The sequence below is a fragment of the Salminus brasiliensis genome, chromosome 1 (genome assembly GCF_030463535.1).
Source record: "Salminus brasiliensis chromosome 1, fSalBra1.hap2, whole genome shotgun sequence".
NCBI lineage: Eukaryota > Metazoa > Chordata > Actinopteri > Characiformes > Bryconidae > Salminus > Salminus brasiliensis.
In genome coordinates this window covers 30,831,296-30,859,199 of record NC_132878.1, presented here as the reverse complement: position 1 = coordinate 30,859,199, position 27,904 = coordinate 30,831,296, and the positions used below count along the sequence as shown (strand labels likewise).

The 27,904-nt window shown below is 39.1% G+C and overlaps 2 protein-coding genes across 3 annotated transcripts in view; one reads left to right on the top strand and one right to left on the bottom strand.

Moving 5' to 3' along the window:
- l3mbtl3 (L3MBTL histone methyl-lysine binding protein 3) overlaps positions 1–2,283 on the bottom strand; it is an 83,212-nt gene extending 80,929 nt beyond the window's left edge. For both annotated transcript variants that reach the window (XM_072677125.1, XM_072677132.1), the window contains exon 1: positions 2,212–2,283. In XM_072677125.1, coding sequence (XP_072533226.1) covers positions 2,212–2,240 — 29 coding nt within the window. In that variant the 5' untranslated portion in view covers positions 2,241–2,283. The remainder of the gene's footprint in view (positions 1–2,211) is intronic.
- arhgap18 (Rho GTPase activating protein 18) overlaps positions 2,057–27,904 on the top strand; it is a 40,029-nt gene continuing 14,181 nt past the window's right edge. The window contains exons 1-5 of the mRNA XM_072677169.1: positions 2,057–2,257; positions 18,030–18,214; positions 23,237–23,472; positions 25,720–25,780; positions 27,619–27,779. Coding sequence (XP_072533270.1) covers positions 2,145–2,257; positions 18,030–18,214; positions 23,237–23,472; positions 25,720–25,780; positions 27,619–27,779 — 756 coding nt within the window. The 5' untranslated portion in view covers positions 2,057–2,144. The remainder of the gene's footprint in view (positions 2,258–18,029; positions 18,215–23,236; positions 23,473–25,719; positions 25,781–27,618; positions 27,780–27,904) is intronic.

Here is a 27,904-nt window from a genome sequence, read left to right as displayed (position 1 = left end):
GATAAACTGTATAGGGTAAAGTGTGGCTGCTGTAAACACCAGGGGGCAGCGTTGCACATTAGTCATCTATAATGGCTCCTGTTGCTCACATTGCACTAACCACACACCGAGTGAGTGAGAGTGAAGTTCTTTCCTACATTTCTGACACTTCAGTATTGAGATTATTATTTATTCATATAATACAGATATTTATTTATTTATTTGAGAGAAAGGTGCATCAAGTTGTACTTTACGGCTGTTTTAGGTGGAATAATGAATTAATAAGGGTGGAATTTTTTACATTGTGTGTATACAGTAAACTCAGTGTCACACACACACACACACACACACACACACACACACACTGCACCTTGTAATGATCCGTTTGGTAGGAATTTTGTGTCTTAATGGAACAGCAGCCTCACACTAATTATAGTCTCAGGTGCTACGGCTGAGTATGTGTGGCTTGGCAATCATGTCCATGTCAAGTCCTTAAAACGAAAAAACACACTGACTTTGTGACAAGGCAGGCATTAGTGTTTCTGATAAAGTGGCCAATAAACGGAAGCACAAGTTATGTGTTTCAAATAAAGTGGCCAGTGAGTGAAAGCACAAGGTAGGTGTTTCTAATAAAGTGGCCAGTGAGTGGAAGCACAAGGTAGGTGTTTCTAATAAAGTGGCCAGAGAGTGGAAGCACAAGGTAGGTGTTTCTAATAAAGTGGCCAGTGAGTGAAAGCACAAGGTAGGTGTTTCTAATAAAGTGGCCAGTGAGTGAAAGCACAAGGTAGGTGTTTCTAATAAAGTGGTCAGAGAGTAGAAGCACAAGGTAGGTGTTTCTAATAAAGTGGCCAGTGAGTGAAAGCACAAGGTAGGTGTTTCTAATAAAGTGGTCAGAGAGTAGAAGCACAAGGTAGGTGTTTCTAATAAAGTGGTCAGAGAGTAGAAGCACAAGGTAGGTGTTTCTAATAAAGTGGCCAGTGAGTGAAAGCACAAGGTAGGTGTTTCTAATAAAGTGGCCAGTGAGTGGAAGCACAAGGTAGGTGTTTCTAATAAAGTGGCCAGTGAGTGGAAGCACAAGGTAGGTGTTTCTAATAAAGTGGCCAGTGAGTGGAAGCACAGGGTAGGTGTTTCAAATAAATTGGCCAATAAGTAGAAGCATAAGGTAGGGGTTTTTAACAACCCCTATAATGAGCAGTGAGTGAAAGCAGAGGTAGATGTTTTTAATAAAAAATAGCCAGTGAGGGGAAGCAGAGGGTAGGGTTTCTCATAAAGTGGGCAGTGAGGGCAGGCACAAGGGAGGTGTTTGTAAGAAGGTGGCCAGTAAGTGGAAGCACGAGGTGAGTGGGTCACTGCTGCAGGTGTTCCTCTCAGTTCCCCAAGTGCTATGCATTTTCTATATCTTATTATAGGTATACAGTACAGCAAAAAATCTGTTAATATATAAAAGTGATAAAACCTATTAAGTTCCAACTTAACTTAGCAACACTTACCAACCACACACACCCCCTCTGAACACAGCAGGGATCCGCACGGTGGTGCTGTGTGTTTTTATTCAATAGAGGGAACAGAGGGAGTCGTTTATTGGTGGAGAAGCCAGTGGGGTGGAGTAACGCATGCGCAAATAGCACAGGGTGTGTGAGCGGCCAGTGATGGGACGTTTGATTCAGTGTCACCGAACCGATTCAGTCGAACTGTCCGTTTGCTTGGACGTAATGCTCCAATGAATCAGTGATTCACTGGTTCATAAGTCAGTCAGTCCCCACTTAATTCTTGTCTGTATAACGTACAAATAAATTATACATAATAAATAAAGTCTAACTTTGTTTCTATTACTTACTTCACTTAATTTAAGCTTTGCATGTCACCATATAGTTAGTAGTTAAACTGGAACATAGTTGACTCGTTTATTTAACATAGTTAAATCGTTTATTTAGAAGTCTTAAACATGTAGCACGAATGAATGAACTTTTCGCTAAGTGCCACAAAAAGACGTGGGATTCAGTTGTATCGGTTCGACAGACTCATTGAAAGGAACCGGTTCAAATGAACAGTTCAGTGGAAAGTCGCTATCACAGAGAGTCCGTGATGTATGAGTGTGTGAGTGAGTGAGAGAGAGTGTGTATATTTGTGTTCGCTCGGAAAGCTCCAGTAATGCTGCCCGCAGTATGAGCCGCCAGCAGGCCGTACAGGGCGTCGTCCTGACCGGCTACACGAGCAGCAGCGCCGCCTTACCTCAGCCTCCAGCCTCCGCACAACAACATGGAGCTCCAGCGGCCAGGTGAGAGCCATTTAATCCCGGGAATTACTGCTTTCTCTGGTGGAACGATAGCTGACAGCGACCGGTGCCATTAGCGCCACCGTGCGGGGTTCTTGCAATGTGTGTGTGTGTGTGTGTGTGTGTGTGTGTGTGTGTGTGTGTGTGTGTGTGTGTTGGTAAGAAAGCGGTGCTGAAAGTGCGTTTAAGAGTTCCGAGTTCCGTTAGACGGTTAGACCGCGTTTAAGCTGAGTTTGCTAAAGGAGTTATTATACATTATTTGTTTACTTGTTTGTTCCAGTTTGGAAATGCTAATAAAAGTTTTAGAGTTTGAGTAGAGTGTCCAGAAATCCTCAAGTCTTGTGCAGTAAAAGTCAAAATACGTAGCTTGTAGTTTGTAGCAACCTAAAGGCTTAATGTGAGATTAATGGGGGAATTCAGCTTACCCAGACAGATTTATCTAAGTTGCTAAATTGTTGTGATAAAATTTTTTTTTTTAAATAATTAAAATAATTAATAATTATTTTAATTATTATTTCATTATTTTAATCATTATTATAATCATTATTTAAAAAAATGATATTAAAGCCCCCCCACCCCACCCCCACACACACACACTCCCATAGAAAGCCATTCAATTGTAAAATGCATATTACACACATTGTGAACACACACCTCGGCTGACACCCGCAAAAATGTCATGGCTATCAAACAAAACCTCATATCTTCTAAACAGCAGCTTTACAGGACAAATGAAAAAGCCTTCTTTCTATTGGACACAGTGTAAATAACTGGCAGATTCACTTAGGTCTGTTCCTCGACTTTTTTCCAGTTATTGTATGGGTATAGGTTTTTGTAGTTGTAGTTGAGCTCAGCTGGAACATAAAACATATTCTGAGCATAATTAACGTTCAGTGGTAGTAAACTTTGACTAATATTCTCTCATTCTTAATCTCACAACTTCGTTAGCAACTACAGGATGCGGGTTGTAGTGTTCTGATGAGATTTGAGGCCTTTGGCCTTTGAGGGAACTGAAGAACCTGAGATGAGTTCCAGATCAGCACGCTCCATCAACAGAACTAGGGAACTGAAAATAGACTCCAGTGTTTGCAAAACCAGCAAATACAAAGTTAGCTACCCAATGATTGCATATTTATATATAATATAATATAATTCTCACTTCCAGACGAATCCTTGGTAATCCCCTGCAGACTCTCAATGATGGTTTTTAATATTGCTTCAGTATCAGTGCCAAAGCCATGTTCAGGGTCACTCAACAGCCTATAACAGCACATAACATGTTCCTAACAAGCTAACCAACTACTGATTTACCAAAAACCAAAACCACCCCCCAGAGAATGTGAGAATCTGATCTGACCACAATCTGACCCAACTATCAGTTGTAGGCTGCAAGTTTGAGCTGAACAGCAAATATGCATAAGACCGGACCACAGGACTGTCTTCCTGTATTCACCATCTTTCTCCTGTCCAAGACAGGTCAGACCAATATGCGGAAAGATTGTGCTCACATGGTTTGTTGTGATGCATTTTCATGAGCTTGGAAACCAAACCAAGGGGAAAACGCTTCACGTTTTCAAACTCATTAACTGATTCAGACCACAGCAAACCAACTGCAGGTGTGAAAATGCCCCAAAGACATCCAAAGCTATCCATGTAACATGATCGAATATGATTTTAATTAACTGAAGTGAAGCTTCTTAAAAGAGCATTTTCCATTCAGCGTCTCTCAACACAGGACCTGCAGTGTGTCAGACTCTGTTCTTCTGGTCTGGATCCTACAGCTTCACAGCTTTAAAGTGGGAGGGTTAAGTTAAGCAACAACCAAGCAGCCCAGGAGCTGGGAGCCACCTCCAGGCCTAAATATAGAACTATAATAAGGGGGTAACTACAGTGTAATTAGTGAGGTATTATGAGATTGAGAGGGTTTCAAAGAGTGTGTGTGTGTGTGTGTGTGTGTGTGTGTGTGGTTAGAAAGTGATGCTGTGGTGTAAACTCAAATCTTAGACTATGGTTGAGGTTCTAGCTGATGAAAGCTGCATGGTCATAGTAATAGTTGCTGAGCACACCAGCAAGGTAGAGATGAAGTGACAGTGAAAGTGGCCAATGTGGGATCTTTATTTAGTCTCATGCAAAAATGTGCACACCCCTTTTCAGATGTCATGCGGCGTTGATTTTCGGAGTGTACCTAAACACATTTCTTTACAGGAATGTATTTTTTTATTATATATTTTTATACTGAATTTAACATTGTGAATATTTTAAACATATAAAAATGCAGGTTAAATTAAGTAATGGTGTATTGAAATGTGCAGGGTTGTCTCTGTAGAAGATGTGACCTTGTTGTCATTTAGAAATTCAACAATTCATGTAATTTTATCAGACCTGCCCAAACTACTGCATATTGATGGTATATCAGGAAAGATTTACAGTGTAAATAATGACCTGCTATATGGTATGGAAGCATGTTTGTAAAGCAGATTGTTTGATTAGATGTTTTGAAGTAATAGGGAATTATACCAAGTTTACCATCTATATGTATGTCTGTCTACCTATGTCTTTCTCTCTCTCTGTATATATACCCTCTTGTTTTCCATCAATAGCAGAACACAATAGAGCCTATTATTCCCTCTCCTCCCCACTGCTGAGTCTCACTGAGCAGACAGAAGTAGTGCAGACGCCCAGCGGGTTCTGAAATCGGATGCTGTTGTTGTTCTGTGTGAGTGTTTGTGTGTAACTCCGTGCCCTGTGTGCGCAGGCGCTCCAGTGAGATCACAGGTGTCCTCCTGCTCACACAGCAGCTGCAGAAGCGGCCCGAGGAGGTCACAGGCCAGCTGGGTGACATCATGCAGGGCTGCTTAGGATACACACTGTAAAGAGACTGTGTGTGTGTGTGTGTGTGTGTGTGTGTGTGTGTGTGTGTGTGTGTGTGTGTGGTTGTGTAGAATAGAGGGGTCTGTAAAGTGAATGCTAAGATGCACTGCTTTGGTGTGTGTGTTTGTCTTTCTGGCCATCACAATCCAACTGCCTGGTTTTCTTGAACAAGAGCTTAACTGTGTTGTCATCCTGGATCTAGAATGGTCCAGCTGTCTGGTCATTCTAGAACTAGAACAGAACTGGGATCTGGTCATTATAGAACTAGAACAGTACTGGGATCTGGTCAGTCTAGAACTAGAATAGTACAGCTCTTTGGCCATTCTAGAAAGAGTACAGTCCGGCTGTCTGGCCGTTCTAGAACTAGAACAGTTCAGATATCTGGCTTTTCTAGAACTGGAACAGTCCAGCTGTCTGGCCGTTCTAGAACTAGAACAGTTAAAATATCTGGCTTTTCTAGAACTGGAACAGTCCAGCTGTCTGGCCGTTCTAGAACTAGAACAGTTCAAATATCTGGCTTTTCTAGAACTGGAACAGTCCAGCTGTCTGGCCTTTCTAGAACTGGAACAGTCCAGCTGTTTGGCCTTTCTAGAACTAGAACAGTCCAGCTCTCTGCCCGTTCTAGAACTAGAACAGTCCAGGTCTCTGCCCGTTCTAGAACTAGTACAGTCCAGCTCTCTGCCCGTTCTAGAACTAGAACAGTCCAGGTCTCTGCCTGTTCTAGAACTAGTACAGTCCAGCTCTCTGGCTGTTATAGAACTAGAAGTGTCCAGCGCTCTGGCTGTTCTAGAGCCAGTACAGTCCGACTGTCTGGCCATTCTAGAACTACAACTGTCCAGCTGTCTGGTCATTCTATAAATCCAGCTCTCTGGCTATTTTAGAACTAGAACAGTGCAACGGACTAGATATCCTCTCACTGAAATGTGGCTGGGTGTGTGTTGGTGTCCTATGTTTGAGGATGGGTGTGTTGTGCTGTTCTTTGCATTTACATTTATGGTATTTGGCTGACGCTATTATTCAGAGCAACTTGCATTGGTAGGAGAATGTGGTGGGAGAAATCTTGCCCATGGCCTCTTATTGGTGTTGTATTGGTGTGCCTGCCCTGGCTGGGGAACCAGACCTTGGCCTGCCATGTGTTGTTACCCACTGCGCTCCACCAACTGGCAACCACTTTGGCTTGAACTTAGTGTGTAATTGACCAGGCCCAGCTGTTAGCAGGTTCCACTTTTTTTGCTAATTTGTTGCCTTGGCTTAAATTAGATCTTGACTAATTAGTTTAATATCTTGACCTGTGGACACTGGCAATCCTCTGTACTGTCCATGTTCTGTCTTTTACATCCCTGATATTTCATCTGCATTCCTGTGTAGACTCCTTCTCTCTCTCTCACGGGATTGAGTCACAATATTGTTTGTTTTTTAAAGAGAGACCATAAAATCTGTCCAAAAATGCAAAGTGGACGAGACAAACTGACCACTGTCTGCTGATATCAGCAGAAGATGCTGAGTGGGAGGAACAGAATGAATCTGGTTTGATCCTGTAATATGAGGTAGTATGTAGTGTTAGCTGTGTGGTTCTTCCTATGGTGTAGTAGAGTGTTTGGGCAGTATGAGCTCAATCAGTCTACTTTTAGATGCTCATCTAAGTGAAGCGTGCTACACATGGGAAAGGGAAGGGAAATTGGTCAGTGTATTGGGTCTTGAATAAAGCAATGTTCTGGTTGGTAGCCCATCTCTTACATCTACAAGGCTACTCGCCCTCCTTCTATTAAAAGCAGAGCTCTTTATAAGGCTTAGAAGTAGTTTATAGAGTATATCAGAGTCATTCAGTCTATTTTAGAGTAGTTCAAGTAGAGTGTAGAGCGCTGGGTTATTGGTTACAGGGTTGTAGGTTCGATATCTGAGTTTGCTGAGCTGCAGCTGTTGCATGGCTTACACTGTGTTTTGTGAATTTGTATCCAAGACAAAAAAAATTAATTCTAAAACAAAAAAGAAATAAGAAAAGGAAAATAAAATATTGTCAGTGTTAACACAGATTAATCATCTTACCAAGTTTGGCCTTAACTTTCTCCTGTAGGTCCCTCTTTTTACAGAGCCTAGTGTCATATTAGTGGTTTTATTTAGTGATGTAAACACAGCGTCGCTACTGTTGAGCTCAGAGGGTGGATTACACTTTATTTATTCTGTAATATGGATTAAATCTCATAACTAACTCTCACACACTCTCTCTCACACACACACACAGTTGCTCCTCTCTTAGCTTTCTAAATCCAGCCCAATGACTGATCATTCATTTATCTCTTAAAAAGCTGATGAAGCATTTTCTCTATTAAAGCTTCTGTATTTGTGCTTTAAGCCGTGTTAAAAAAAAAACATGCCCAAAAAGGATGTGCTAGCTAGCATTTTAACTGTTATAAATACTGTTGTGATTAACACGATTAAGCATTTTAATGTATTGACTCCACTAAAATATATATATATATATATATATTCTTTAGTGCTTTTGAACAAACATCCCAGAGCACTACATGCCTCCAGAGTGTGTAAAGCTGCACAAAGACAATATAGGACTCACAGTTATGTTGTTGTGTATCTCAAAAAATATAGTCCAAAAAAAAGCTCCCAAAAATGAAGTAAACCACTTTGAGCTGGTGTCACTAGATGTATCCAAACTTTGACTGAAACGGAGTGTATAATTGACCTGGTCCAGCTGGTAGCAGTGAGCACAAAGAAGACACACACACACACAAGCTGTGGACAAACATATGGACGACTCGACCACACAGAATCAACACTCGTTATCATGGTTCAGGTTTTTATCAGTTTTCCATTGACACAGGCCATGGTCTCCTTTCTGTCGGCCCTATTGTGGTGTTATAAATGCCCTCCTAAAGCAGGCTGATATGGGGATAACTGATGCCTTTCACGCTTGCGTCATTTGACAGTTTAACAGTTTTCAGGTCATAGCATGACAGCATATACTTAACGCAACCATGATCGAATTCCTGCTACATTCATGCTTCTACTAATTCAGTCATTGTTGTAAAAAGTTCGTACACCCTTAGAAAGCTCAGTCATCACAGGCAATTACAGGCAGAACTAGGCAGCAAATGTCATTAATTATGTTGCCCTCTTTGTAATTGTTGTCTTTTGTGGATGTTAGAGCTCAGATGTGAACAGTGAGGTTCATTAGCTGTGCTCTAAATTGTTTGCCTCCAGGAGGGATGGAAAAAGCCCAGAGGTGAGGAGGAAATTCTTTCCCATGTAAACACACCGAGCATGCCCAAACATGTCCGATTTTATCAAGCAAAATATGTTAGAGACTCTATCTTCGGCCTTTCCGCACCTGGATATATGATACGCAGACAGATGCTATAAACCAAAAGCTGATTCTGGGTTATTCTCTGCTGCGGAAGCTTGTCTTGCCTCAAGCCTGTTTTTGCTTTAAATGGAAATTGTGGTTTTGTAAATGAAAACTCTTTCTAGGGTTTTTAGGCTAATACAGGCCTAGCCTTGGATTGACCTGCTAGTGACTGAATTAGCTTGATCTCTCCCTCTTACTCTCTCATTCCCTCTCTCTTGCTCTCTTTGTCTTGTATTAACAGTAGCCATAAAGCAGCACAACATGTTTTTTGAAGAATTAACTACAGCAAAATTGCAAAATCCACAAACTTCAAGCTATTTTTGTGCTGTCTGACTGTTGTTCCGATTACAGAGACCTAATACCCTGCATAGAAACAACACACTGAAACTCCCCACTTATTTTAGAATTTACCAGTGTAAAACTTGCGGTGCTCTTGGATTACTTATTTAGGATTGCATTTCTTGAATTAGCATATTTGAATTTCCTGGTGAGTCTAGAATGAACACACTCTGGACATCTGGGCACTGTAGAAATAGCATACTTGAGTTAGTAGTCTGGCCATTCAAGAAGCTGCAGTATCCGGTGAGTGTAGAAGTAGCACAGTCTGACTGATCAGCCATTCTAATGCCAATTAATCAGCCATTCTAGATCTAACAAAGACTGACGGCAGGGTCTGACTGCTCAGACATTCTAGAACTAGCAGAGTCTGACTGCTCAGACATTCTAGAACTAGCAAAGTCTGACTGCTCAGACATTCTAGAACTAGCAGGGTCTGACCGCTCAGACATTCTAGAACTAGCAGGGCCTGACTGCTCAGACATTCTAGAACTAGCAGCGCCCGACTTCCCAACCATTTTACTCCACAACATGATTTGTTAACTTTTCTTGATTTATACCATTTGCATAAAACAAAATACTGTGTAATATTCTTGAATGGTCTAAGTAATCTAAGTACTTAGATATAAAATATTTGTTTTGATGTGTAATTGTTTTAATGTAGCCTTTTTTATTTCAAATGCAATAGGACATTTTACTCAACTATAGCCTTTCTAGAACCAGCAGAGCTTGACTGTTTGGACATTCTGAAAGTAACAGGTCATTCTAGTCTACTATTTAGCTATTTAGCATTATAAAACCCGTGTAATATTCCTCCAGTTCATTCCAGTAGTCAGCATGGAAATGAGAGCAGATAAAATGTCTGGATTCTATTGTGAAGGAGAGCGACTTGCTGACTGTTGGTAGAGGGAGCACTGGTCAGACCTAAGACTTCCCTTTACACTCTAAACTGATGCTTACTTGTTAGACATGGAACTGAAATTACTTATTAGACACAAACGCTACAGAACATAGAGAAACACTTGAGTGGAATGAGGGCCTATGTCCATTATTTTCTTGTGAATAAAATATTTATAGAGACTGCATGAGGTGGGTATTATTTCTTCTTTTCTTTGTATATGACATTCTCTACCAAGAATCACCCCTTTTAGCTCCACAGCAAACTATTCCTACAACCTCGATTAAATTTCAAGAAGGAACATCGCTCCTTCTTGTGTTGCCAGAATGCTTTTATTTTCCGCTGTGCTCAGTGTAGTGTGAGAAACCAAAGGTTGCTTTCCATTCCTTGAACGTAAGATGAAGCACATGGCAAGAAATACCAGATCCATTCAGGAGTAAAACCTTCGATAACTCAGTTGGAATTTACAATGCTTTCTGCAGCAGGTCTGAGAAATTGCTTAAAGGCCTTGCTGTGAGTTCATCTCATAGACTCCCTAGCATGTAAATTCCTCCATGTAAAATTTCAGTTGCTGCAGCAACAGCAGGATTCTCCTACTAATGAGACTTGCATCTGCACCTATACTCCTTTTTACACATGCACCTTAACCATGGTGTTTATTTGTAATTAAACATTCAAGTCATTCAAGAACTAGCAAAGTCCAACGCTCTGGTAATTCTAGAAGCAGGTAGTCAAGCTGCTTTATGGTACCTAGCCTACCATACCAAACAACTGGCATAGCCCAACTGCCTGGTCAGTATTGAAGCAAATACAGCCCAACCAAACTCTCTGGCCATTGTTGAACAAGTAGAGTCTACCTGCCTGTTCCTTCTACAATGAACTTCCCATTCAGTCCCAGTCTGGAGCTTGCACACCCCAAATGTCCAGTAATTCTGGAACTAGCAGGGTATCATGTCATTTTAGATGTAGCAGAGTGCAGCTGCTCTTTTGTTCTAGAGCAAAGTCCAGCTGTCTGTCCATTGTATAACTAAGTGTGTGACTTTTCTGAATGGTTGACGTGTTAACTTGTTTACTATTCACTACATAATATTACAACATATATTCAGTATAGTAAACCGACTGAAGGACGGACAGCACCATTATGGAAATTGTGGTCTGATGCCAATGTCTTATGAACATCCACTGATGGCGATAAGATAAGCGATTCCAATGTACATGCTGGCACTAGATCCACTTGGATCAGCATTGCAGAGAAAACAGTTGTTTGTGGATTGGGTTGCAAATGCAGTTAAATGAATAAAAAGAGTTTTAGTGCTGTAGTCCAGCATCACCCAAACATTCTGCTGGCTTCAAATGTTAAACCCTGAATCCAATATTCCTTTAAAGAAGGTACCTGCTGATACCAATCATCATGGTATCACCATTCTCCTGACTGTGGATCTCTGTAAAGCTGTGTTCATGGTAATGAAAAGTTATCTGCACACCATCTGTTTATTCTTTGGTTACTTGTCATCACATGACTCTGCGTGAATGGACTTCATCTGGGTAAAATATGGCATTTAAGGGGGTAAGACGATGGCAAAGAGAAATAATTAGAGACTTTAGAGGATATGATTATTCCACTGTAATGAAATGTAACAGTATTTTATAGACATGCATGTTATGTCATTTGGGTACATTTTGGGGGCTCTAAATGGCTGAATCTAACAGGCGACACCGTCATAATTGCTAAAAACATTTTATAGAATTATTGGTAAATGACATACTGTTATATTAATGTCATGCAATATTAGAAAACACAGACATTTTCACCAGATTTCACCTGAAGTCAGCTGTCCAAAATAATATTAATAATGCCCTCTGTGTATCCAATATTGGAGTAAAATAAATGATATAGGGCAGATAGAAATGTCATATAAAATGAGCACAGTGTGGATTTTTTGGATTGAATTTGACATTTTGCAATATATTGCATGTCCTGTGACGTGACTATTGCTCATGTGCATGTTGCTAGTATGATGATGAGGCAATATATTGGGTAGCCCTAGTATAACCCATCCATAGAACCAAAAATTATGATTATAGTCACAGTATAGTTGCAGTTGAGGAGCTACAATTGATTCATTTCAGCTGTAAATTCTCAAAAATGGCTTAGTGTGCCTAGACAAACAGTTGTTTGTTGCACATAGGACTGATGACGGCAAGTACACAAGCGCTTATATAACCTGAGCCAGTTTAAATTCTCAGTGAAAGGAGAGAATCTGAGAGCTGTGGTGGTTTTTGTGTGTGTGTACTTCTGTGGGCAGAGGTCTATGGTTGAACCTCACTGAAATATAAAATAAACTCCACTGCAGTGCAGACCTCCCACCTTGAAACACAGCCTATGCTGCTATGTTAGCTCCTGTTCACAAGCTATAAACGAAGTACAGTATACTGATGCCTGGGACATACTTTTACTATGGTACTGACAACCAGTAAACTTCTAAAAAGTAGTAGTTTTGTAGTCCCTTCTATGTAGTGTGTAATAGTTGCCTGCTTTGGTCATTTTTTCTGTACTTCACCCTGTATTTACTTCTCTGTGTGTGTGTCTCTCTCTCTTCTTTTCTCTTGTTTCTGCTTTTTGAAAAGCTCTTTGTCGTTTTTTTTTTCTTTGTAAGTGCTGTCTGACCTTTCCCGTGTTACCAAGCTTTACAGCAGAGAGTGTGCTAATCCCCCGCAGTGGTCACTCTTTCAATAGGGCAAATTTCTCTCTTAAATTTGGATTATACGTTTCTGGACTGGAAACTGGTGGTCTGCTTTGAGTGAATGTAGGGATTTGCAGCTCGTCCTAAAAAGCTTCTAGTAGATGCAAACAGAAGGCTGTAGTTAGCCTGTAAGTCGAGGCTGCAGAGGAGAAAGAAGGTGGATAAAGAACACACACACACACACACACACACACACACACATTCCTGCCATCCTCTGTGTTTACAGACGCTGTTTTAAGCTCTCTTTATTTGACCGCTTACCAAAAGCAAATGTCTTAATTGCTCACCTTTAGCCAAAGTCAAGCAGGGGGATTTGTTTAAACACAGCATAGGTTTTAGCAGCACACCTGCCCCTGCCTGATGGAGTGAGTTAGACTGAATACACTCTAAGCAACAAGGGTTCTATGTAGCACTGAAAAGGGGTTCTTTGACCTGTAAAAAATAATAGATATAATTCTGATGCTATTTAGAATCATTTATTTAAATGTAAAACAAACAAAACAAAATGGAAACTACAAAGGTTTTCATTGTATTTAAAGAACAATGTGTCCAGAGAGAGCCTTTTAAGTACTACATAGTTATTTCAGTTGTTAGGGTTCTATGTAAATTCATTCCTTTTACTAAAGAACCTTTGATGAAAAGGTCTGACCATCAGCAGAAATGCGTTGATGAGGATATTTGATATCATTTTTGCTAATTACAATTACGGATGTACTGATGCGATCCAGTGTATGGGGATTAGTGTCAACCAAGGCATTTTTATTCAGGCTTTGACTTTAAAAGTATCAGTCCAGTTTCAGTCCTTAGTTTTGTTGTAGCAGTCGGCCATCTGGCATCCGCTTGGCGCCATTAACACACATGATTCTCAGCTGCCGCAGTAAGGAATAAATAATCATTTGTAAGTTATAATAAGTTATTGTTGTTATTATTATTATTATTATTATTAATAACAACACTACTACTACTCACAATGGTTATGGTATTTCTTTTATGAAAGCTACTCAAGTGATTTCAGTTGTTTACTGCTTGCTCTGTTACGTTGTCACATTTATATCAAGACTTGAAATATCAGAAGCTCTGTGGTATGTGTGTTCACTGACCCAAGGCACAAAGTACGTAGGTTAAATGGGGCCGCTGATTTTAACAAATTAAAATAAATGTAAATTCAGTTACAAAAGTATGAAAATTGCAGGAAATCGGCGTATTAGTTGCCGATTCATGTTCCTCTATTTCATCTCTTTAGGCCAATCAGAAGTTGTTCTGTGGCAGTTGTCCTTTGTTAGTTGTTAGCTATATAGTATACAGATAGCTAATAATAATAATAATAATAGTAGTAGTAGTAATAGTAGTGCACTGTTTACAGAATCATAAAACCTCAAAGAGCCTGTTGGATACTTGAAATTGGTGGAAAACCTCTTTTAGTAGTGTATTCTTTTTCTTTTACATAATCCCAAAAAAGGGTATCACTATGATGACGAGTCAATGAACCTTTTAAGTCCTAAATTAAAGCCTTTTTGTTTAGATTGTAGTAACAGAAGTAGTATTAGAAGTTACTACACTACGCACTGCTGTCTCTGAGATTCCTATTTGGTTCCTGTTTGAAAGTAGGACTTCCAGTGCATTCAGTTTGACATTCAGTTCATATCAGATATACCTAGAAAGCACATAAACACTCTGTGAAGACTTCAGTCTCTCAGCTCTGTACTGCCTCATATCACCCAGCCAGAGGCTTTAAGAAAAGGTGCTGAGCTTTCAGTCTTTCTTTTTTATTCCTCCCAGAAATGGGAGGGGGGCTCACCGCCCACTGGGGACGCGGTCTCCCTGGACGACCGGACCGTCCACCCTCTCCTTGGGTCAGACCAACAATAGGCTATTTATTTTTGAACAAAACGACTGCTCTTTTCACTGTGGGGACTTTTCGCCTTTGGCTTGAGGAGCAGCAGGGAGCGGGGGTAAAGTCCCTTCAGGGAAATGCAGGCCTATCAGTTAAAGTGTGTGTGTTAAGGATACGTGACTAAAAGATCCTTACAGGCACAATAAGCCAGGAATGGAGAACAACAACATGGCACCCAGAATGGAGCAAAATCATTTGGGGGGAAAAACATTTATAACAATAAACATAGTAGTGTTATGTTCTAATTCTGCTTGTGACCAACATGTATCTACACTTATCAGCCATAATATGAAGACCACTGACTGGAGACGTGCAGAACATTGATTATCTGGTTACAGTGGTTCCTGTCAGGGGGTGAGGGCTAGACAATTGGACCAAAGCATCTTCAAAACATCAGGCAGGTCTTGTGGGGTTTTTCTGGTATGCAGTGGTCAGCACCTACCAAAAGTGCTCCAAGGAAAAACAATGGGTGAACCGGCAACAGGGTCATGGATGCCCAAGGCTCATTAATGTTTTCTATTGAGGCCCCACCTCACAACTTACTTGAGTTAAAGGATCTGCTAATAGGCTTATTCTGCAAATCTGAGGGAAAAAGCCATGTCATGTAAAGAGCCCTGGTGCCGGGTCATGTAAAAGATTTAATCAAATGAAAGAGGTTTTTAGGTCAAATGAAAGATGTTTAGTACTGTACACTATAGGCCATAAAGGGATTTAGATTAGTCTTCCAGTCAGCTGTGGTGTCTGTGTTCTCCGGGAACTCCTAACGTTTATCTTTGTTTGGCTCGTAAGATTGCTTAGTCGCTGCATTCTGCTTTATAGTTATTATTACTACAACTACTATTGTTAGACACTTGAACTGTATAAAAGAAGGCTCACGTATCCCCAGAAATAAAATAGGCATGCTGTAACTTTTATCTGAATGATTTCTGATTGAAAGAAGTGCAGAAAGTGTGTGGAAAGATTGCAGACTTTCAATCCATCTCATCTCAATGTCTGCAAGTAGAAAAGGAAAGATTTTATAATGATCTGAATCTGGTCAGAGTTATTATTGTGTCTACCTATGTCTTGTTTATCATTTGCTGATTTTGAAACAAACAGGAAGTCAAAGCAAAGTAGATGTAATTTGTTAACCGTGTGTACAATTATTAGGCAAGTCTTATTTTGAGGATTTTTTTTATTATTTGCCAACTACAGTGCTCTCAGTTTATCCAAAATGTTAATAAACCTCAAACATGAACGTTTAAGAAAGTAAAAGTAAGGTTTTGGCTTTCTTAGGAGAGTATCTATATGTGTACAGTTATTGGGCAACTATTATTGTGCAGAATTATTACACAGCTAAATGAAAAACACACATTTTTCCATCTCACTTTTTAATTTTCATCTGTTATGAAAATATTATAAACAAACACAAAACTTTCCAATAAACATTTCTGACATATAAAAAAAATCAGTGACCAATATAGCCACCCTACTTTACAATAACAGTGATAAGCCTTCCATTCATGGACTCTGTCAGTTTCTTGATCTGTTGACTATCAACTTTTTGTGCAGCAGCAACCACAGCCTCCCAGACACTGTGCAGAGAAATGTCACTGTGAGTGTCACGTTTAAGAATTGCCCACAGGTTCTCAATTGGGTTCAGGTCAGGTGAGAAAGGGGGCCATGTCATGTCAAGTTTTTCATCATTCAATATTTATGTCTTCACTGGCTAGCCATGCAGAGGAGTACTTGGATGCATGTGATGGAGCATTGTCCTGCATAAAAATCACTGTCTTTTTGAAAAATGCAGACTTCTTCCTGTACCACTGCTTAGAGAAAGTGTCTTCTAAAACTGGCAGTAGGCTTGGAAGCCTGAAAAGGTCCAGCCAGCTCATCTTTAATAATACCAGTCCATACCAGTACCCTACCTCCACCTTGCTGACTCGAAGTGATCCGGCCATGAGCCCATACATCTGGTCCCTCAAAACTCCCATTTCATCAGTCCATTAAAACCTTTAAAAAATATGTCTTCAGATATTTCCTGGACCAGTCTAGACGCTTCAGCTTATGTGTCTTGTTCAGTGGTGGTCGAGTTTCAGCCTTCCATACCTTGACCATGTCTCTGAACACTGAACATCTTGTACTTCACATCTCCTGCTAAGCTTAAATCCATTAAGCATTTAAGTTTATCCAGCTTAGACACAAGTATGACATGTAACAAACAATCAAACTGTTATTAAGTATTACACTAAGAGAGAAAATATACTAAACAAAAAGTAAAAAAAAAAAAAAAAAAATAATAATAATAATAAAAAATACAAAAAATAATAAAGAGCTGAAACCCCCACAAGAAAAATACAACAGACTGTTATGTACAGATATTATATAAATAGTTTTTATTTATTCTTACTTATGCCTTTAATCTTTATTGGAAAACAGTAGTAATAACAGGGGTTTTAGCATTTACAGGTTTGTGCACTAGTGTCGCTTTTGGGACTGCAGTTGGAGAATCATAGTTTCTGGCCAGTGGTGACTCAGAGTCAGCAGCACAAATGCAGCAGTGATGATAAGCTTCTTCTTCATTATAGCTGATGTGTGAAATGTGTCAGGCTGTTCTGATGACTCAGGGTTTGGGTGACTGTATGACTGGTCCACCCATGAAACTTTGGGTGGCCATGGTAGCAGTGGCCAAATGTTATCTATATGGTACGAAAATGCACAGGAGTTATTTTTACATTACAAAAAGTACAACAATGTGGGTCTTATGTCGACCTTCACTGTACACACAGGGTGCAGACGTTATCTTTATCTTTTTACAAAATGATGGGTACATGTTTTTACGTATATAAAAACTATGTAAAGTATGTAAACGTTTTTTACATTACGAATAACAATGTGAAATGTATCCTTACAGTAAAATGTGTGTAAAAGTTATCTAGACTGTAAAGAGTGTGCAACATTTATCTACACAATACAAAATATGGGCAAAATAACCCTTACAGTACAAAGAATGCACAAATGTTATTTTTACAATACGACAGAATGATGTTAAAGTTATATTTATAATAAAAACAGTATAGTAGCAATATAGATTATACAGCCAAGTTCACAATGTGCAAATCCTTAAAGAAGTATTCAGTACATGCCAATAAAATGAACAAGTATTCATATTTATATTCAAGTACTGACATTTCTTTGCGAGTGGATCATTACAAATACATCAAAAATGATATATGTTGTACAATAACTGATATGTAAGAGAGTTTATTGTTTTACCTCCAATGCCAGCCTCTTGACGTGCAGTTAGCAAGTTAATATATGAGCTAAGACTGGACTGATGGCCTGTAGAAATGTTGAAGCATGCACTAATACAACACATGCAATGATACTGCTGGTATACCTGAGCTCAGGTGTGTTAGGAAATAGAACAATACAAAAATGTGGTCTGGCTGGAAACCAGATGGTCTGTTTACACAGTAGTGAAATATAGACAATAAAAAAACAGAACATCAGGCTTGTGGCTATTTGAGGTTTAAAAGTGAGTGCGTGATTTATTAAACGTTGTTGTAATTTATACTAAAATATTTCAAAATTTCTTCAGTTGAACCTTCAGACTGATGGACCTTGATTCATTTTACACACCTGTTTCTAACTTCACTCTCTCTCTTGCTTTCTGCCCCCCCCTCTCCTAGCCGCAGAACAGGTCACTACAATGTCCAGCGTTCTCGGCCTGGCGAGAAGCCGCCGTATCAGCGCTGCAGCTCGCAAGACTCCCTGGATGAGCTGGCTCTGGATGATTACTGGAAGGAGGTGGCAATAATCCAGCACAGTGGAGATGCAGAGTCACAGGAAGAGGTCCAGCTCAAAGTAGCGGATGGTGAGAACTGAGATTAACATTGATCAAATCTTACACTTTCATGAAAATGACTTCAAATCCGAATAAACTTTTCCCATTTTAGGTCATTTAGGATTACCAAAATGCTAAATGCCAGAATAATGAAAGGCAATTTTTATTACTTTCTTCAAAGTCATGAATATCCAGAATGAGGTACTAGTAAAATTACTTAATTACATGAACTTTTAATGAATTTATATGAATTCAGAACTTCGCAATGAAGCTCTAATAACATTAATATCTAGAATGAAGCTCTAATAACATTAATATCCAGATTGAAGGTCTAATAACATTAATATCCAGAAAGAAACTCTAATAACATTAATATCCAGAATGAAGCTCTAATAATATTAATATCCAGAATGAAGTTCTAATAACATTAACACCCAGAAAGAAACTCTAATAACATTAATATCCTGAATGAATTTCTAATAACATTAATATTCAGATTGAAGTTCTAATAACATTTAATATCCAGATTGAAGCTCTAATAACATTAATATCCAGATTGAAGCTCTAATAACATTAATATCCAGAATGAAGTTCTAATAACATTAATATCCAGATTGAAGTTTTAATAACATTAATATCCAGAATGACGTTCTAATAACATTAATATCCAGAATGAAGCTCTAATAACATTAATATCCGGAATGAAGCTCTAATAACATTTAATATCCGGAATGAAGCTCTAATAACATTTAATATCCAGAAAGAAGCTCTAATAACATTTAATATCCAGAAAGAAGCTCTAATATCATTAATATCCAGAATGAAGCTCTAATAATATTAATACCCAGAATGAAGTTCTAATAATATTAATACCCAGAAAGAAATATCTGAAAAATGATTCCAGGCTTTTGAATGGTGGTGCATCTGTGATTCATTACAGTGGTTGGCATTAAAGTTCTTCTCAAGGAATTCAAGTAACAGATAACAAGTAAAAAGTGTGTCTATGCACTGGCTGAGGTGTTCTGACACCATTTTTAGATGCGTAACCAACATAACTGGAACTTGTGACCACACAAAGTTAACTAAGCAGAGTGAGTCTATCGACGAGATGAATCAGCATAGCTCATTCACACATCGCTACTGTAAAACTTACCTCAGAAACCAGGTGGAAGAAACAGGGTGCAGAAGTGGTCTTATCTTGCTTTCAGTTCTCGGTCTCAGTTCTCGTGTTTGCGTGCCATCTTGCCCTGTTTATACTTATCTATATCATCCCATCTGCAGCTGATCAGCTTACAAAAGCTATGAAGGTTCAGACTCGCTCAGGTGTTCTGGAATGTGACACAGTACCTGTTTATTTGCATGAAAAGGGGATTTCTCACACCCAGACACTTAAGCTCTCTGTGCTTTACCTGCATGCTTTATTGACGGCATGAGAATGGTCCATTAAGTTGAATAAAGTGTTTTGGAAAAGGAAAAATACCAGTGGAAAAAAGTATAACAAGACGTGCAGTGTTTATAAGTTACTAGTTCTCATTATTGCACACAACTAACTGAGTCTTTAACAGAACTAACAGACTGTTTATATATAGTGCGATCTTACAGTCATATAATACAGTCTGACTGACCTCCCTGATCATTTACCTTCCGGTTTCCATTAAAAACACTGCAGTGAAATCACTTCATGTGTGAATGTGATACACACTCTGAACTGGTGTATGTTGTTTTTGTCAATTGCTAATGTAAAATAATGTAAAATAATAACGTGGTGATTGTGCTATGACTTGGGTTTCTATAGTGTGTAGGTGTGAGGTACTCCTGCTGGTAAAATGGAATTATTCCATGTTTTGAGGCGTGAGGTTTGTTTATAACTAGCTATAATTTAAGAGCGAATAAGTGGTGGGTTCTTATTTCCCTCTGGAGGAAAATACGTCCGGAGGAAAAGTGGCTTAAGTACTTTTTAAGTACAAATCACTGGAACCAAATATATTACATCTTAAGGTCTTCATCTTCCACTGTAAAATGGTTCCACATTGTAGACAAAACTTTTTTAGTACATTGTGTTACTAATTGGTTAATTGTTGTACTGGCAAGAATTTGGCGATACAATATGTATCAGGATACAGGGGTTACAATTCAGTATTATTATTATTTCGATTCTGTAAGGAAGACTGCAATTTTTAAATACAATTTTAGAAAACCTGCCATACTATAAAAAACACAACTCCATATGCGTAAAATCTGAGTACAAAAAGTGAACTTTTTATGCTGCCGATCCCGTGGGATCTGAAGACAGAGTACAACTACATGAAACACTGTGTGCCAAAAATGTGTGTGAACTGTTAAATAAAAATCGATACTGTGTAATCGTATATAGGTACTAAGTATCGTGTGCAATGTGTGGCTTTGGCCTACCCTTGTTCGCTCCAAGTCAGAGTGTTGATTTGTCTCCTCCCTGTCATTAATGTTCCCAGCTGTCCCTTCTTTGTAGCTCTAACCTCGTTATCCTCTCAGGAGTTCCTTGTTGTTTTTGGTGTTCTTATCCCCCTGCGTTTGCAGAGTGTCTTTGGCTTGCATTAACAATAATTCTAAAATTATGTTCTTTCTGTATTCCGGGTTTCCAGTCATGGATATTGCCACTCTTCTCAGCTCTGTGAATTCTGTTTTGGACACAATTAAAAGGTTATGTAAAGAGAAGTCACACTTGCATCCTACCTCAACCCCCCTCTTGCTACATTAGGGTGGGGTGATATGGTAAAAATACTATATCACAATATTTAAATACTTTTTTACATGTAAATCACTGACTGATTAGTAGCAACAGATTCTTATAAACCACTATTCACATCCTCTCCTATACTGGATACAGTCATTTTTACTCAACATCTGCTGCTCTTCATCTAATTACCCCATTGTTTGTAATGAAACCTGCAGCTGATCAGAGTTTATTAAGCACTAACAGTATCCTTGATATGCTTAGAAAAGCATATAGTTATCATGATAACAAAATGTATCACCATATGATAAAATATAGTCATAGGTCTACGTTACATTGTTACATAATGTTGCCTTTCTTCAATATTCAATTGATTCATATTTCCTTACACCCCAATTTGTTATCTGAGAATGCTCCTCGTGGCCGTGGGCTGCAAAAAATGCCCGTTAAGTCGGCCTAAAGATTACCAGCGGACACTCCGTTAGAACACAGAGGATCAGGCTTAAAATAGCTGATACCTGATCAACTACAATATACCTGCGTCTGCCCAAATCCCGATCCACTGGTTCGGAACAGGATATCCTTAGTTTCAGGTGTTGTTTGATTATTTACGTTAACCTTGTAACACTTTTTTTACAGTTCAGGAAATGAGCATCAAGTTTATATTGTACATAAGAGACTTGTGTTTTTCACATTAGCTGTGAAAGTCATTGTTGAATCCTTTTCTTGTGGGACTAAAAATAATAGCTGTAAAGAGCAGGAAGCAGCCTTAGTGAGCCCCTCCGGACAGGACATAAACACACATTGTTTATCTCCACAGGAAATGGAAGCTGTGACTTCCTCAGTCGTATTGCATGTCTAATTCTAGATGAAACCGGAAAAGTGAAATGAGTGGCACTCATGCTTTATCTCTCTTGTCTGCTGCACACAGCTCACACCAATCTGTGGACCAATCTATGATCATCTGACATTATTTATGGGTGTACTAGAAGGTCCAGCCAGTTCTGCAGGCCAGGCTTCTGTCTGTCATCAGAGAGTTTGGGCAAACCGTTTAGCATGACCAAGAACCACCTACCTTAATAGAAATGCTTAGTTTTAGAGTGTGTATTTAACCCTAATACCTACATTTAGAGTGTTATTAATGTTAACCCTAATGAGAGACTGTAACTCACCTCAGTTTATATCACAATACCTACATTTAGAGTGTTATTAATATTCAGCCCTAATGAGAGACTGTAACACACACCTCAGTTTATATCACAATACCTACATTTAGAGTGTTATTAATATTCAACCCTAATGAGAGACTGTAACACACACCTCAGTTTATATCACAGTACCTACATTTAGAGTGTTAATATTCAACCCTAATGAGAGACTGTAACACACACACCTCAGTTTATATCACAATACCTACATTTAGAGTGTTTTTAATATTCAACCCTAATGCGAGACCGTAACACACACCTCAGTGTAAATAACAATACCTACATTTAGAGTGTTATTAATATTCAACCCTAATGAGAGTCTGTAACACACACCTCACTTTATATCACAATACCTACATTTAGAGTGTTATTAATATTCAACCCTAATGAGAGACTGTAACTCACACCTCAGTTTATATCACAATACCTACATTTAGAGTGTTATTAATATTCAACCCTAATGAGAGTCTGTAACACACACCTCACTTTATATCACAATACCTACATTTAGAGTGTTATTAATATTCAACCCTAATGAGAGACTGTAACTCACACCTCAGTTTATATCACAATACCTACATTTAGAGTGTTATTAATATTTAACCCTAATGAGAGACTGTAACTCACACCTCAGTTTATATCACAATACCTACATTTAGAGTGTTATTAATATTCAACCCTAATGAGAGACTGTAACACACACCTTAGTTTATATCACAATATCTACATTTAGAGTGTTAATATTCAATCCTAATGAAAGACTGTAACTCACACCTCAGTTTATATCACAATACCTACATTTAGAGTGTTATTAATATTTAACCCTAATGAGCGACTGTAACACACACCTCAGTTTATATCACAATACCTACATTTAGAGTGTTATTAATATTCAACCCTAATGAAAGACTGTAACTCACACCTCAGTTTATATCACAATACCTACATTTAGAGAGTCTGTTAGATAGAAAACTCAGTGTGTGATGATTTAAGTCTGCAGTTAGCACCATGCTAATTTCTGTACAGATGCTACTTAGTTGGTAGCTAATAAACCTATAAAAGCTTTAGACACCAGACATCCCTCTGGAAACGTGAAATTGACCACTGTTGACACATTTTTCATTTGTACAGAGGGAGAGCAAGAAGAAGCATGGCTGACGGAGGCAGGGCTTGCAACGCTGTTTGATGAGTCAGCGTCAGACGGTGAGGACAGTATGGTGCTGCTGTCCACTCTGACCCGCACCCAGGCCGCCGCCGTGGAGAAACGTGTGGAGACACTCAAACAGACGTTGAGAAAACGCAACAAACCCTACAGCGTCCCCGATGTCAGGGACATCTTTAAGCCTCCACCCTCCCTAGATACAAAGGTCAGTAAAGTCCCCACAGAGGTTAAAAACACACCTGAAGCAGGTAATCACGTAATCTGCATTGTTGCTTATCTGGTACAGATGTATTGAAAGGTAGAAAGAAAATAAATTGGATCATTTGAGAACTGGACTGAGGGTTTGTTGCCTGTTGGGTCTAGTTTTATTCCAGAACTGAAAGGGAACTGAGAACTGAGGAAAGCGCCAGGTTTCCAGCTCTGATGCATCGGATAGAAAACGCATCATAGTTAAGCGATGTGGGGAGATGGAGAGCCATCCACCCCCCTGGAGTAAGCTAGGCCAGTTGTGCTCTTTCAGTCTCTGGCTGAGGATGGCAAGCTGAATGACCTGGGATTCAAACCAGTGGGTCCTAGTTGAAAATGAGCAATTCTGTCACCTAAAAATGACCTGCTGATGATTTGCATATTTTAATACATGATTAATGTAGATTTACTGTAGTTAACATATTGCATTTGTGCAAAAGTAATGGCACATTATGGCACATGTGGTGGTGCAGTGACCTTCTTATCAATGATTTGTTGAATAGTTCTGACCAGAGGAGGATGGGTGATTTTGTGAGCTTTGTGAGCTTTCTTCCTCCAGCTCTGATGGAGTTTTTACCTGACGCTGTTGCCTTTGACTTGCAAATGGGGGAGTTTTTTTAATGATTTATTTATTTATTTATTTATTTTATGTCCTGTTACTAAATTACTGTAAAGCTGCTTTGTGTACATCAGTACCAGAATTAGAATCAAGAAATGTGTTTCTGGCTGTTAGTGGCAGCTACTTTGCATATAATTTACAGACAATACACAATATACAGAGAACAATAGTATACACAGTGTACATAGACTATACGAGGACATTTCTATATTGTGTGCTTTACACTGTTATTCACAAAATAGCAGTATGCAACAATCTACAGATTAAATATTGTGTAACCACAGCAGTGTACATGTGTAAAATGAATAATGGTGCAGTAATGCAGTAATTGTAGAATAAGCTGATGATGGTGATCAGCTGTTGATGAAGGTGATGGCCTGAGGGTAAAAACTGTTCTTGTGTCTGACAGTATTAGTAGAAATAGTTCTGTAGCGTCTACCAGACGGGAGCAGCTGAAAGAGGTTGTGACCAGGGTGCGAGGAGTCCATAATGATTTTCTGTAGTAAGAAGCACTATACAAAATATTTGATATGTTAACTTTGTTTCCTTCTTCATTTATTTACACTGTATCAGTTGATCAGTTGGTGTAAACCTTTGTGTAAGACTGTATGTACTTAATCACTGTCAGAGTTTATATCTCCAAAAACGTCCAATAGGACAAGCAGAAAATGTTACTTTAATTGTAATATTAGTTAAATGTGTGTATAGTCAGTTTGTCTTTGCCATGGTGGAAATGACAAATTTATGTTATTTAAATTATTTTTAAAAAATGTCATATTGAACTTTTTGTACAAGATTTGTTCAATTATGTTTACATAGAACCTTAACAACACGTCATTTCTCATTAGTTTCTAGGTCGAGTGATTTTACGGCTTGTTTACCTGAGGCTGTTAACAGTATCACTAATTACACTGTGATTTTCTGTTCTACATAAATCTGAAGTAATAAGTAACCAGCGCTGGCCTCTGGGGGAGAAGGTTGAATTACTGAGAGTGGCTAGCAGGACTGCCTAGACCTAAGGTGTCCAACCATGCTGCTGCAGCACCACTGCCCTACGTGGTTCTGTGTTTTCTGAAGAATGATTTGATGCTGTTGAATGATCTGTAGAAAAGCAATAGGAACAGATTCAAATAAAGTGATACCAAGTCCAAGGACAGCCATGATGCTCTTTCAGCAGTTCTTCTGTGGCCTTCATGATGGTTCGAAATAAAAGGCGAAGTTTGAGATCACATATGCACTACATGTCCAAAAGTACTTGGACTTTCTAAATGAGTGAATTTAGCTGCTTGCCAGAATTCAGCACTGCCCAGTAGAACAGAACACTCTGAAGCAGCCATGAACACATGAGCCTAAGGTCACCATACCCAGAGGTAGAGGGGTATAACCCCCCAGCATTGGTCTGTGCAGTTCTCTGGAGTGGTGAAGCACCATACAATGGAAACACACACTCCTTGAGTGGACATTGAGTGTGTTTTAAATTGTCCATCTTAACATTGTTAAAAGTCTATAAAAGCACACATGTAGCTGAATCACACTGGCTGTGTGTTTTTAGTGACTGTGCTAAGCTTCCCTTTTATTTTTAACCAGGACGATGAGTCGGAATCCAGCAGGGGAAGTGAACACACAAAAAAGGAAGCTATTTCATCTGGTATGTTAACACAACCACACACATCTGTGCTACTCCTCCCCTCTGAATGAGCAGATTTTATAATTTTTATAAAATGAGTCGCTTTTGTCCAGTCAAATCATTGTTGACCTGAGTCGTGTAAATAGCTTTGTTGTTTAAGCTAGGTCTGTGTAACTGCTCCCCAAAGCAGTTATATTATGTATATATATTCAGAGACGTACAGTCAGAAACCCTATCTAAAGATAAAAGAAAGTCTATAAGATAGGATAGGATAATGTCTATAAAATATAGACATTTTAAAATGATATTTTGATAGGTCAAAGGTGAACTGTGGTACATTTTGTTTCTACAACTTAAATGACCTGTGAATTAATCTGTGGTAAATTCAATTGATTGGACGTAATTGGAGATTGTCAACACCTTGCCTATATAAGGTCCCACAGTTGGCCGTGCATGTTGGAGCAAACTCCAAGCCATGAATTGGTCAAGTAAATTATTTGCAGAATTTAGATACTCAGATGCAGATCTCAAAGAGCACAGTGGGCACCATTATTCATAAATAGAAGAACTTTGGAACCACCAAGAATCTTCCTACACCTGGCTGTCCGTCCAAACTGAACAGCTGAGGAAGACTGGCCTTGACCAGGGAGCTCCGGAGTATTCTTGTGGAGATTGGAGAACCTTCAGAAGGTCAATGAAGCATCGGTACACAGCCAAGAGGAGCCAGACCTGAATCCATTTGAACATCTGTGGAAAGAGCTGAAAATGGCTGTGTACCGATGCTCCCCATCCTGCAAGAATATGCCAAGAGGAACGGGCAAAAATGTCCAGAAACAAGAAACTTGCCATCAAACAAGCATTAGGCTAAGGGTCTGTACATATTTTTAACCCATAACAACCTATTTTGGTCAGTTAAATAAAATGGCATATTCCTTAAGACCTGTTTTCACCTGTTTTCTTAAAAAATGAACTTGATCTATTGTAGAATAAATCTAACGTAGTAAAAGAAGGTGAAAAGGGTTATGCAGACTTTTCAGCCTTGGCTGTACATCAAAATTATACATCGCCTCCATCTCCCCTGTAATATCATGGGTTTTGTAACCAGCCATTCAGGAAGTCAGGACACATCTGCAACTAGCACTACTGACCTTTACACACCTTTGCATGCACACATGCTCAGCTTTTTGTTTGTTGCTGGTATTAATTTGAATATTCTTTTGTCGACCTGTGAAATTTTCACTGTGTCACTGGCTGCAAAACACGCCCAAAGCATGTTCAATCCATTCCAGTGCTTAACAGTTGAAATGGTGTTTTTTTCATTAAATTCTGCGCCCTTTTTCTCCACACTTACTTTTGCTTGTTGTGGCCAAAAGGTTCTGTTTAAATTTTCAAATGCATCAGAGGCTTCTGTAGAGGTATCTTTGGAAGCTCATATATATATATAAGGTCATATTTACCTAAAAGCTGAACTCTCCTGGGAACTCTGAGGACTGGGGACTGCTCCATTTCTATTTTGAACAGGACTAAACAGGAGCTGTGCCGGACTATGTAAACATTTTAGGCACCTGAGAAAATAAATGTTAAATATCAAAAGCTATTTATCTAAGGAGTAAGCATTTATTTGCTCTGATGCAGGATTTTCCAAGGGAACCTAGCCTGATGATTAGAAAAATTCAATGAAATACTTGATTAACTTCGGTGCCTAATATACACATTTTTATCGGATGATATTCAACATCTGAAATTGCCTCCCATTTTCTTCAAAATAGTATAAGAAATAATATAAATGCAATTTGCTCTGGGTGCTGTGCCTCGTAATCGCCTGCATTTATGATCTCTCTGTCTCTCTGTTTTTACAGCTGAACACTCAGCCGTAGGTAACGGGGCAGAGCCTGCTGGGGGCGGAGCCGAAACAGAGACGGACATTAACCTGGAGGTGTCGTTCTCCGAGCAGGCGCTGAGCTACAAGGAGGGGTCAAAGGTCACACAGCCCGTTAACGAGGCTGATGACAAGTTACCTGTGAGTGTGAGGCGTATCAAACATTAACACTCTGCACTGATTTACCATGAGTGTGTGTGCAAGACCAAAGTTTACCCAGTACAATGGGAAGTGTGCATTAGCGAGAGGGCACGCTCTGATTGGCT